The sequence below is a fragment of the Equus przewalskii genome, chromosome 17 (assembly GCF_037783145.1).
Source record: "Equus przewalskii isolate Varuska chromosome 17, EquPr2, whole genome shotgun sequence".
Taxonomy (NCBI): domain Eukaryota; kingdom Metazoa; phylum Chordata; class Mammalia; order Perissodactyla; family Equidae; genus Equus; species Equus przewalskii.
This window is the reverse complement of record NC_091847.1, coordinates 79,948,009-79,961,836: the sequence shown is the minus strand read 5'-3', so window position 1 is coordinate 79,961,836 and position 13,828 is coordinate 79,948,009. Positions and strand designations below refer to the sequence as shown.

The 13,828-nt window shown below is 40.1% G+C and overlaps 1 protein-coding gene across 6 annotated transcripts in view; it reads right to left on the bottom strand.

The window, feature by feature from the left end:
• ADAM23 (ADAM metallopeptidase domain 23) overlaps positions 1-13,828 on the bottom strand; it is a 151,834-nt gene that overhangs the window by 14,309 nt on the left and 123,697 nt on the right. For 4 of the 6 annotated variants that reach the window (XM_070581779.1, XM_070581775.1, XM_070581776.1 and 1 more), the window contains exons 22-24: positions 12,289-12,408; positions 10,318-10,486; positions 8,258-8,369 (exon numbers count right to left, since the gene is read on the bottom strand). In XM_070581779.1, coding sequence (XP_070437880.1) covers positions 8,258-8,369; positions 10,318-10,486; positions 12,289-12,408 — 401 coding nt within the window. Of the gene's footprint in view, positions 1-1,152; positions 1,244-8,257; positions 8,370-10,317; positions 10,487-12,288; positions 12,409-13,828 lie in introns of all 6 variants that reach the window. The other 2 variants (XM_070581777.1, XM_070581780.1) reach the window with 1 other exon arrangement.

Sequence of the window (13,828 nt, the reverse complement as noted above, 5' to 3'; positions counted from 1 at the left end):
GTGTTACCACCACAGAGAACGGAAACGACAGCACGTGAAGGGGTGTTTCTGTCATTTGTAAATGCCCTCACTAGAGAGAGGGAAAAACTCAGGAGTCTACAGATTAGCGATTTCAAAAAAGCAACATCGCGTGGAGAACTGACAGCTATTCTGAGGTGGTGGATCCAGAACAGAGCAACCTGAGTAAAGGCACCAGGAGAGCTGCGTTTCTGTAAGAGGCAAGTGGCATAAAATGCATCTATTCATACACTGGTTACTCTTAAGGCAAACACGCCAGATAATTTGCAACTGTTCACTGACGGTTCTGAAGGTTTGGATTAAATGTCTTTTTATTCTTAATGCTCCTTGCTCCCAAATATTTATGTAAACTTCAAATTTGAATTATTATTATTTTTTACTGAGGAAGATTAGCCCTGGGCTAACATCTGTGCCAATCTTCCTCCACTTTGTATGTGGGACTTCGCCACAGCATGGCTGACGAGTGGTGTAGGTCCGCGCCTGGGATCTGAACCTGCAAACCCAGGCTGCCAAAGCAGAGTGCATGAACTTAACCACTGCATCATGGGGCCAGCCCCTCAAATTTGAATTATTAACTATTTTATAAGAAAAAAATAAAGGCAGTATCCAAAATGTCTTCCTTTTTTAAAAAAAACCTAAGCTGAAGCCTCCTGTATCACTCAATAAATGGAGAAAACGACTATCATTTGGATTATCTTTAAAAGGAGCTACCACTGTTGATAATGCCTAGTGTGTATGTGGGTCTATTTGACCAGTGAAGATTAAATTCACTATAAGAATCTTAAGAAAACACTTCTATAAAAGAATTTTTGCCAATAGTAAAAAAAAAAAAAAAAGATCTGTAGCTAAAATTACTTTTGCAAGTGGAGGAACAAAGGAAGATTTGGCCTGTTGCCTTCATTGTGAAGACCCCGCAAGCACCCCAGCCTTATTTTATGCCCCACATTGTTCCAGACAGGAGAAGGCTCCACACTGCACAAGCAGACCACGCGACACAAACACACCCAAATCACACCACAAGTTGCGCGACCACAGGAAACAGGTCAATGAGACAAGACACGGGGGTCAGGTGCCAGGGGTCAGCTCACACCCCAGGACCCAAACAAACACTCTGAAACTCACAATGATGCTTACTCTATTCCCCACCCTGTGCCTCCAAAAATCACCCCCAGGGCCAGAATGGTGCCCGCCACAGCACCTATCAGCCTGCTGGTGGCCATGCTCACTGCGTGGAGGGAAAACGGAGATGTTTTAACAAAGGAAACACTTACACACTGATTTCACTAACATACAACATAATCTACTCAGGAAATGCTTTGAAAGTCAGCTAAAGACTGAGATCTTTGCTTTAAGATTTGAAATTAAGATCTACATACACATTACAGATATTTGAGGATAATTTTGAATTTACCTTCAAACTCCACAAACCCTACTTAAAAACATAATCTCTTACAAATACTTTTAAACCCTTAACTAACCCAATTTGAGTTAAACGTCCTACAAGGAGTGAGGTAAAATTAGAGTGTAATTGAAATTGCATAACAGCAAATGTGTGTTTTAATTACAAAATAAATCATTACTATACTTTTCATAAATTTCTTAAAGTGTAAAATATGCCCAGGAAGCTATATCGTTCTAAAATTCAGAACTCATCATTCAATTTTGTTAAAATCCTTACACATTTAAAACAGAGCATCTTTAAAATTAAATGCATTTTTACCTGGAAAACTATATTTCAAATAACTGCAATGTGTGGGCTTCTGTCACAGTATTCGGACAGTTAGCTTTTTGTTTATCCTCTCCATTGTATAAACTATGCACTGAGAGAAAGTTAGGGTCTCTGGGAAACTGCGAATTGCTTCAGACCACCCAAAGGCGGATGACCAAGTGGAGACACCCAATCCCCTCTTTTGTATCCTGCAAAGTGGGCGGGATGAGCCCCGGGCCCCAGGGTCCTCTCTGCACAGGCGGAGACATGGGAAGGCAGGTTATACAGGGTTGAGCGTGTCTGTGCGTGAAGCCCGCAGACATACACGCACTTCATCTCACATTTCTATGTGAGTCAAAAGTTCTGACTTCAATCACTTCACCAACAAACAAGTCAGCTTCAAGAAGGCTGCCTTCACACAGACTGCGTGCGAGGGGATACGGTCGAGGGGACACGGTAGGACAAAACAAAGAACCACGAGTCGGAGTCACAACTTTTTAAGGCTTAATGTTGGGCTCATTGATCTTTTTAGCTATATATTCTCCCAAGGAGAGAATCTTGGATCTCCAACCCTGGTGAGCACAATTACTTCATTTCATCACAGGGCAAATAATATGAGGGAGAGCTTTGTCACTAAGTAAGCACAAGCTGAGCTGTTTTTAAAAACAAAAAAAGATGGGGACACGACAGAAAACAGAGGAAGTCTCCTGAAAGCACTGATGGGAAAGGAAAGAAGACCAACATACAGGGTGGTGGTGATGTTTTCCAAATATGACAATATGTTCTCATTCAAAATAATCTAAACTATGGCTCAGATTTCCAAACTGTGGAGGCAAATACTGGGATGAAAGGTATTCCAGATATAATGCCTTATTCTTTTAAGACCTTAGAAAATCATTGCTTTCAGGATACTAAATTAACTAGGATATATTTTGTTATATATATATTATTTTTGCTTAAATTTTAGGCACTGGCTGTCAGAGCTAAAATACATGAGAATCCTAGTACCTCTTCAATTTTTATATAAGCCATATATGCTAAGTTACAGGGAACACACCCACACTCTGGTAAAATGTGACGCTAGATGAATGTGTATTAATTTTTTTAAAAATTATAGTAACTGTATGAATGATAAATAAAAATAACAATTTTAAAAGTCTTCTGTATTTGCTGCAGATGTAACTTCTCACTGCAGAATCAAGAGAAGTAGGTGATCCATCACACAGGTGTTAGAAACACAACCAGAGGAACAAGCCGTTTCTATAGATGCTTCAAATGTGTATTCGAGACAAACAGATATAGTCTGAAATATCCACTGACCAAGAATAATTATCTCCAAATTCTTCACTAAGTGCTCTCAACACCAAAGCAAGAGAAAAATAAGTGGGAAAATAGCCTTTTCAAAAGTATCCTCTCCCCTCCTCGTTCTCCCTCCCTCTACTACTAAATGGACGTAAAATCCATTTGATTCTTTACCGTGATACCTACCAGGGTTCTCTCTTCCAGGAGGTAGTGACTCAATCTGTTTTCAAACCGACACGGATTAATGGAGTGGCTCACGGGTGGGTGATTTTTACAGGGATGTATTCACAACTACAAAGAATTCACCTTCTCATTGAAGGAATTCCTTGGCCTTTGGGAGCCTGTGCTCTGGTTTCACTCCTGTACTAATTTGTTATCGCGTAATTGAAATTGTTCCCTCATTGATTCGTTATCTCCTAAAAGCTCTCTTCTCTCCCGGAAACTAGGTGCATGGTGATATCCCTTATTTTTCTTTCATCCTACCAAACCTGATGCTAGAACTCTTAAAGATTCTAGCTAATAACACAGTCCTCATATGAGGAACTTAACTTTGCTGCCCAACTCTTTGACACAGCTACCTTCCATCATAACTTGATTGTGGAAACTGTTCATTGCCTGGCAATACGTTTTCCTGTCTATTTCCATTGTTCGTTGGTTTATATTATTATTTTTAGTCTTGGTCCCTGTTATCTTGGGTCATATGTGCTAAAAGGTAGAGTTTTTGAAAAGTATATAATATCAAGATACAAACTATGAATTTTCTCCCTTTCTTAAGAATTTCTCTTTTATATGTAGAATTCTTCCACAGGGAAGGCACGCTTCAGACATTTTGAAATTGCGCTTTTGAATATTGGTGGGGCTTTTTTCCTTTTCTTTTCTTACTTTTAGAGCTTCTGAAAGAAAAAGGTGCATTATTTCGTCCATGGGATTCCAAGGAGCTACAAGCCTGTCCCACTTCACACGTCATAGGCAGGAGGCAGCAAAGTCACCATCTGTGCCCTATGGACCAAAGTTCTTTCTGCAGGAATTTATCATTTTGCTAAAACTTAAGATGAGAAATAAACACTAAATATACTCTTTATACTTTAGAGTATAATATTGGCATTACAAACAAGTATTTTATCTAGCTTCATATTTCAATATGTTAGACATACAATCAGATCTCCTTACTCTTTTCCATGAAAAAACCACAAAATTTTAAGTTCATTTTTGGTTACATTGGGACAAACGTCTAAAAGGATGAAAAATAAATTATTTCATATAGAAATATTATTTCAGCCAGTTTTACACTGTCAATGGAGGTTTTCTGAACTCAAACAAAATAAACTCACAGTGATTGAAAAATTTTTTAAACTTGGTAAGTTCTTCAGTTATTGACAAGGCCATTGTTAGTGAGAAAAACACCTCAGTGACACATAATCATACACAAGCGTAATCATATATATGATAATCAAAGCATCTCATATCTAATCATCTGAACTACAAAATCACAGAATTGTGCACTCACAAGGAAGTCATTGAAAAGATGTATGCAAAGGTAAACATAAACTCTAATACTCCTCAAGACATTAAGATTTAGAAATTATTGTTCTAATAATATAACACTTCCTTTGACAAGTAATGGATCAGCTGATAAGTTTCATCAGTACTTGGTTATTGCCTGACCCTTTCTGCTTATTACTGTCCTTTCTATCTCTCATTTGATGACTATGTCCTGATGAAAGAGTCTGACCACAGCTTCCCAGGAATGGTCTCTGCCCTTCCTTACCAAGGGAAACATTTGAGATGTTCCAGTTTCTTCTCTTCCCTCCTATAAGGGTGATGCAAACCATCCAGTGAAAAAAGTTCCACTGTATTCCATAATAAGCACCATGCCAAGTACAAATTGACAAAAATTACAGGTACTTGACATGGCTCTTGCTATAGCAGGTGGGAATTCTAGGTCTGTTAAACAGAGTTCAAACATATTCTACCCTTGTGGAACAAACCAAAATAATTTCTTTCAGTGAGTTCAGGGGAAACAAGTTCGAAGAATAGCGACCAGAAGAGTCTTTGCATGTGGCATGTGACAACGTAGAAAGAAGGAAGTAATACGTCATAGAAAATCTTTGTTTAAAAATGCTCGCTCACATGGTTTTTGCTTTGAGATCCTATTTATTCTCTTTTAAGAATTTTGATTTGAGAGGTTGGAGCAAATAATCTGGCATGCTTTAAATAGTGAGTCAACAGGGGACAACTTCAGTGAGTGCAGAGTGACTTCAGTGGCAACACTCTCATGGGTGTTTTAGTCCCGACCCAGACGGAGAGGTTGAATTTCTATTCTTCCAGGAACTTACAGTTAAAGATTAAAAAATACTCAAAACACATCAGTTCATTTCTGACATCCCGTGGAAACAGGGTCACAGAATTTGCCTTTATTTTTACTAATTTGGTCTTGATCCAAGGGGCTGCAGCTGGGTACAATTTATCTTTTATGCCTGTGTTCATGATAAAAAAGTCCATATTTTCATTTAACTTCTTGAATTTTTTTCTCCATAACAACGAAGTACACTGAAATTAAGTAAAACTAAGTATCTTTTCTTACCTTCTCACTGTGTCTATACAGAAAACCTTCCTCGATGGATATGATGGGCCAGAGAACTGTGGTGTTGTGCATTATATATGGCAAGCATTTGGGGAGGGCCCAAACTGTGCTCAGTAAGGCAGCTGCCAACCAAACCAATTCAACCGTGAGAAAGAAAATAGAGCATGCAGCTATAGAGAGAAACCTTGGCATCTCACACAGCTGTGAACCTACATCAAGAAAGTACTGATCGTTTCACTATCTTGAGTCCATTATCTGTAACTCTTCAGCAAGGCAATACGAGAAATGGACACTGATAAACTGAAATCAGCACTAACAGTCGGCATCTCCTTCACACACTCGAAGGGAAGGGATGCGATATTGATGGAGTGTCTACTATGTGCCGAAGATGTGCTGTCTTTTAAATAGTAGATAGTCAATAAATCTTTGCTATCTGGATAAAAATAGAAGTAAAGTACACAATTTCTCTCTTATCATCTTCTTTTAACCAGAATATCAAAAATAAACTCATAAAACTTACAACAAAGGGTTAAAGTATTGATTTCTGTTGTTTGCCATTTTACGAGTGTAATAATAGCTTTTTCTATACATACTAAAAAGGAATAAGTAAATATAGAGCTATTATTTAGTTATATTAATTGCTTGACTTTTCTGAAAATCTAATAATTTACAATAATGACTGCTCTCCATTTATATCAATTAACGGCTTTTCTCAATTTAATCAGGATTAATAGATTCACGAGGATTTTAACCATTTTAGAACCAATGGGAACCTTTATTCTCAGGACTCTATTGTCTCCATTAAGAATGAAAACAGAGAGAAATTTACCAGAATGCTCATAACTGATTGCCTCTGAGTTGTGGGATTAAGGATGATTTTTAATTTTCTTTTTAACCTTTTCTGTATTTTCAAATTTTTCTACAATAAACATGTGTTACTTGAATGATCAAAAAGGTTATCTTTAAAAGATTATGTAGAATAGCATATTATTAAATGGGGAGAGAGCAAAAGAGAACAGAAGGCAGCTGTAGTATCCTCATGTCGAGGCCTCCTCATAAGGCTTCTAGGCACAGGTCGGGGAAAGAATGGGGACCAGATGAGCCAACGGTGAACAATCCCGTCCCCTACCTAGCGAGGCTGGACAGAGTCTACGCCACCTTAGCTCTGCTCACCTGTTCAGGCACCTTCAACATCACTTAAGGAAAAACAGCGAGTAGATCTTTAAGAGAATCACACCCAGGCGAGGAGAAAAACTTTGGAAAGAATGAACCTCTGCTTGTCTCATCTGAGCCTAAATCGTCTCTAAATCTAAGTTCTGAAAGTGGATCCAAGAATTTTTTGTTCTAGTTTTAAAGTAACAAAAGATTACATTTAAAGTGGAATTGGTTCCTTTTCAGAAATAGAAGAACAGAAATAGACTGTGAGGGTGTGATGAGGATTCGTCCAGAATTGTGATACCACAGGCCCATTAAGCAAATGCATGGAAAGTGTTTAACACACCCACTGTTACCGAACATCACACATGCACTCCACTCGAAACCAGCCCCTTCAGGAATTGAGGATTATAGAGCTTCACATGCTTTTGAAGTCATATTTTCCCAAATGGACAATACTGAAGTTCAGAGAGTTTAAATGAGGTTTCTCCCCAAACTAAGCAGATCAAAATACCCTATTTCTCTATGTATTTCTCCTACCTGCAGGAAAAAAGTATGATAGCTATTTATAAAATACTGCTAACAGTACCATGACAAAGAAGAACCTGATGTACATTGCCACTGGGGTACACCATTCGTTCCAGGAATCTCTCGGTTTCTCAGGCACAATGCTAGAGATGCTGTCATCAGCCTACTGCAGCTGATGACCTTTCTAGGTCTTTGAAAATCATATGAGGGGTTGGGAATGGGGAGAATAATCAGAAAGTGAATATTAATAATAATATTCATGATGAAGTGGACTACATTATAGCAGAATGTCATGGAAGAGAAGGGGTCTGGCATTGGGCCCTTGGCTCCTGGTCACCCGGGGAACCACAGCATGTCACCTGACGTCAGGGCCTGTGCGTGCTCACCTGCACACGGAGGGCGGTTCCCGATGGCCACTGAGACCCCTTCTAACTCTAAAATTCTGATTTCTCTCCTTTCAGTGGCTGATTAAAACAAAGTCCAGATCGTTCATGTTTTCTTTGAAGAATTAAAGTTCTGTGAAGAATTCCTAATCAGAAGTGTGTTCTCTCAGAGCAGGGCATTACAACTTCCCTCTAGAGGGACCCCCGCATTGAGGAATGGCCAGCGTCTCACGTCAGCCAAACAGATTTTATCTGTTAGAAAACTGGCATAGCCTGGACAAACCATCAAATGATTAACATTTGTAATTATGGAAAAGAATGAGGCTTAAAGGAAAGAAAGGAAATTGGTATATTTACTTCTTCCTAATCTCAATTCTAGACTAAGGGGTAATTCAAACATTTCTTTCAATATGATACACTAGAATCCTTAATTCTGCAGTAACATGAATTTGACATTTTAATGGCAAAAAGAGATATTCTTGTGTGTCTCCTCGCAAATCTATTAAGTTGTTATATTGGCACCGCTGGAAGAATGCCAACGATCAGTACGCAACAGATCGACATGGAAATCACACAAACCCTTGGGTCCTTCGTCCTTGGGGGGGTGAAGGTTCCTGACTGGATCCCGGATGCTGCAGTCTGTCCCCGCCCAGGTGAAGTCACAGATGCAGGTGGCTTCATTACTACACACCTGTGAGGAGCACAGAGCAGAGAGGGGACATTGTCACTGTGCTTCACAGAACAACGGTGATAAACGGAAAGGAGACACAGGGCAGGCCGGAGGCTTGAATGACCATTTAGAATTTTGAAAACTCTCCTAAGGTTTCGAGTACTAGACAAGGGGAAATGATGTATAGATCAAATTGTTGGGTGGTAGTTTTTCAGTTAATTATAGAAAAGTAAACATTAAAAGGAAGAAAATTTTAAATTGAATATTAATTACTCATGTTGACATTATTTAAATACTATCTGACAACGTAGTTTTTCAGAAGTAGTTGTTTGTGAGAACATACTTTAGAAACATACATGCTTAATGCAAGAAATTAATCTTCCTGGGCTCCAGAGGCACCGGCAGGGACAGACCAGGAGGAGCCCTGCATGGGCGGCCACGGCCAACACCAGGCTCGGTTGGAGGTACTGCCCAGCCGGGCGAGCGCCCTGCCCCCTCCCTGCCTGCCTGCACTGTCACTCTGCTCTCGGCCAGCCAGGCCGAAGACCCTCCCGGGTGACCTCTGTCCCTCTGGCTCCCTCCAGTGACCGAGCAGCATGCTGGAATGGACTCGTAATTGAGACGAAATAAATACCCATCTGCAAACTAGAGACCGGGGTTTACACTCTCATCTGCCTAAGAAATACATTCAGAGACAGATCATCAGAGGTGACAAATCCGAATTTAAGCTCACTGTTATACAAAGCTTTTTAATTTGAAATGTCATAATACCATGATTTGATTAACGAGGCTGAATTTGACCTTTCTTTAACCTTTTCTTGACCTTTTTTATGTGGTAAGTTTTATCATGCTTTCAGAGTAATAATTGAAGTAACCCAGGGGTCTAGTTCTGCCCACTGCTTTCATCTGACTTTGCGATTACTGGACATCACCGTGTGCTGGGTCCCTGTGCTCAGAGCCTTGTGTACAGCACCTCCTTTCAGCCTCATGCTGGCACCCTGATGCCTGACAGAGGGGAAGTGACTGGCCAAAGTCACTGGGACAGCAAGAAGCAGGGCCAGGACTCAAACCCAGGACTCCTTCTAGCCCAAATCCGTGCACTGGATCCCTAGGCTACGTGCCTCCCCTGCGAACCTGTGGTTCCACCTAAACCTGGAACTGTCAACAGCCACTGCGGGCGGGGCTTCCAAGGCCTCCCTACCTTGTGCCATTCCACATCACTGCCTAGAAATCTCTAGTTTGGGTTGCTTTTACCTTCTTTCCAGCATCAACCTTTTATATTATCACTCTGTTTCTTCATGTCTCTTTCTTCTATTTCTGAAGTCTGTATAAATTTTAAAATATCTTCCTTTTACTAAGCTCAATTTAAATAATTATTAAAATTTGTTTTTAGGTATTAAACCTAGGTTTGCCAGGAAGATCTGCCCAAACACCATGTTCAGAGAACCAAGGAGACATGCAGGTGTGAGTAGAGACAGCATCTTCTCTTTGGCTGACAGTGGTACGAGCACGCGAACATGCCAACAACTTTAAACATGTGAATTCCATCAGCGATCCAACCTCTAGTCTAGTATGATCTCCCACACACAGATACTCGGTATGCATGCTGACAGCTGAAAGGGAATTACTGAGAGGGTTTAAGTTATTCTGAATGGTACAAAGTAGTCACTGAGGTCTACAGCTCCTTTAGGAACCATATCAATTTTCTTCCAACTCCTTACATGCCAAGCTATATCCAGAGAATGTGGTGAATACAAATAGCCAGTGATAAAAGAAACAATAAAAATAAAACTGTATTAACAAACATGGGTGTTATTCTTAGCAGATAAAGGTACTAAGGCAATAATCATAGTGCACAGACATTGGCAGCAGCCACAGAAGGAGAATGACTGAACTGGAAGTCTGACCACTGCGAACCCTGAGGATGTCGGACAATGAAGGTTTAACTGGGACGCTGGCGCCTACTTACCCCATGGCCTGAGCAGACTTTACCCTTGGAATCGAGCGGGCAGCTGCTCATATTTAGGGCCTGAATCTGCAGGCACTTCCGATCCAAACACATCATAGATGGGCCACATGGTGTTCCATCTTCCACATAGCCCACATCTGTATCATCATCTAAAACCACATGAGCACCGCTAGAAGGAGAAAGATATTCACAAGGTCATCAGTACCACACACAGAAATATAACAACCTGACTGAGGTTTGCTCTTCGTGAAACTGAGGAGGCTGTCAGTGGACGTGGTTCCTCTTAGTCTTTCTCTACTTTTTCTCTTTCCCTCCCAGACCTCCCCCTAATAAAAGAGCATGGTAAGAGAAACTACTATTCATTATCATTATTACACTGCCTGTCATCAGGAACAAAACGTCATTTGCACAAAGTGTATTCTAAATCTTCACTTGTTTTCAAAACCAATATAAAGACTAGGGGAGAGGTGTTTGTATAAGAACAAGGGAAGCGATCTTGTCATTGGCTCTCTAAGGCTTTCAGATGTGTCACAGTACAAAAAGGCGATGTTGAGCAAAAATAGCAAATGAAAACATTTTGAAAATTATTATTATTACTTTAGAGGACTGGATTATTCAGGATCAAAAAAAATAAACTAGTTCCTCTCTATTGATACTTACTTCTAAAATTTCAAAGTTATGGACAAAATGAATCTGATAATAATCAATGCTATAATTACTAATAGAGTATCTTGCTAAATATTCTACAAATATACTATGTTAGAATAAAACAGTATAATTAAAAATGTTGTTGTAGCTAAAGACGCCTGAAAACTTACACATTCAAAGGACGCTTAAGTACATCAAAGCAACTGATTTGGAGTCTAAAAATTTATACCACGAAGGATCTTATTATCTAAGACCCTGTTAGAATCGCCTTCAGAGCCATTTAAAAGACAGAAAATCAGCAGCCATTTGACCAACACAGCATTATCCAATTTGGTCGCCCAATCCATTTACCAAATTTTGTTCAAAATTACTTTTGGATGTTTCCAAATCTTACATTCACTCATATCAGGTAAAGATCCACTATTCTGGAGATACTCAGGATAAAAGTTTACAGACCCTGAACGTGACTCTGTAGGCGGAATCCCAAAAGTGTTTTGGGCAATGACAGAACCATTTGAATGTGAGTATAGTATCTCAGAATTGTGACTACAGTCATGAGTCACTTAACGACAGGGACACATTCTGAGAAATGCGTCATTAGGCGATGTTGTCATTGTACAAACATCATAGATGCACTTAGACATACTTAGATGGTATAGCCTATACACACCTAGGCTCTATGGTACTAATCTTATGAGACAAATGTCTATGCAGTCCGTCATTGACTGAAATGTCATTATATGGTGGGTACATGACTATACTTAGGGGAACAATACTTATTTGAATATACTATGACTCTAGGGCTTAAAAAATAAGCCTCATACCTTCTGTGCCTTGTACTCACAGATAATTGGATATGAATTGTTTGCCTACCACTATAAATATTTTCTATTTTATTTTACCCACATCTTATTTCCCAAATAGGTAATTGTATTTATTAAATCATCTTGTAAACCAGGCACATGTTATATAAACTTTGGCTTAAACTATTATTTGGTCATAAAAAATAAAACACAGACAGCGGTCAAATAGCAACATACTCCAATGCTCAAAACTTTAATCATGGGTCAAAAACAGATACCATAATTCTACTCTTAAGGTTATAATTACAAGGAATGCCTCACAACTAATAATTGGTACAATTTTTGAGCAAATGTAATTTGCAGATCAATATACAACTTTGTTTTTTAAATGACTCAACATGAAAGGAGAAATAAAATCTAAGTCAACATTCCTCTTGTGAGAAACAGAAACATCTCCCTTGACTTTTCTAAATTTGTAATTCTCATGATTCATTACATTTTCCAACATTTCATGTGTTACCTGCAGTCAATCACCCGGCCTTGATGGTAGAAGGACGTTGGGATGATCTCACCCTGAAGTTGACCAATACGAGGAGCTCGAGTGAGATTGGTACAGAGTAAAAGTCCACAGAACACATCACTGAACACGTCAGAAGAAAAAAGAACAAAACAGGAGGAATCAAGCTCAAAAAATTTAAACTCTTCAGTCCACATATATTCAAAAATTGAAAATATTCTTTTTCCTTCTAAACAAACACATTTGTTCAGACATTGGTGGCTGGCTGTGAGCCCTCCTTCCTTGCCAGCAGGATCACAGTTTTGCATGGGGTAGTGACCTGCCTGCCCTGAGAGCTGGATCCTGACTGGTGTCTGAGCCAGTCATGGCACCCCCGTGCCCTGCTCCCACTGTCACAGCCAACCCTCCTTCCCACCATCCTAGAGTTAAAAGTGGCCCCTGGGTGTTGAGATATGAGGAAAAGCCAGCGAGGGGGTGCTGGGGAGAACCTGCTCTCTGGATAAAAGGTTAGGGCCTGATAGGGAGAAGATCTCTTGCTCCCATCCCCGCTTACTGCCTTGAGTGTGGAGTCTTTGCAATGCGAGTTCACAGCCTCAGGATACCCAACACGTTCAGCATCACAGAGCAGAGAGGTAGAAATCATTGGGTCCTCCGTGACATTGTGAGAGGACTTAACCCACCATGAGGGCACCTACCTCCAGACTATTTGTTAAGTAGACAATGAACTAAAGATGGGCAAAGAATTGAAGTGGCACATCACAGAAAAAGAGATCCGTGTTCAATATATGGATGAAAATATACTAGATTCCATTTGTAATCAGGGAAATGCAAATTAAAGCACAATATTATAGCAGTTCACAGCCACCAGAACAGACAAGTGAAATGCCTACACTCCCAGGTGCAGGTGAGAAGTGGAAGAACACAGTTCTCAGAGATTTCCCATTGATGGTAGGGTTTCCTAGAGCAAGCATTTCAGACAACAGTGGGACCACCATCACCTGGTGGCACTGAACATCTGCATCCCCTATGACTTAGCAATTCTTCTCCCAGGTACAGTCCTTGGAAGAAAATGCACAGTGTGCACTGAGTTATGGGTACAAGGATGCTCACAGCAGTGTGGTCCTTAGTAGCCCAAACACGGCAACGATCTGAATGCCCATCAACATAGGATGGGGAAATAAACTGTGGTCTACGAATATGAAGGAAAATGAACCAAATGTCCACTCTAAACAGACGGCTACACACACCATGGGACCCTTAAGATGCTGAATCTAAGAAGCAAAACACAAAATAACGCATGAAGTGGGATTCCTTTAATACAAAGTTACCAAAACTTTGAGCGAAATAAACTGTTTAAGGATGAAAACTTAGGCAGTAAAACTCTAAAGAAAAAGGGGAAATTATTTCCATGGAAGCCGGGCTGGCAGTAGCTCCAGGAGAGAGACGGGGGCCCTGCATGGGGAAGGACACGCTTCCCGGGATGCTGCGAGGTTCTGCTTCTTGACGCAGGCAGGGGTTACACAGGAGTTCACTTCATAATTAG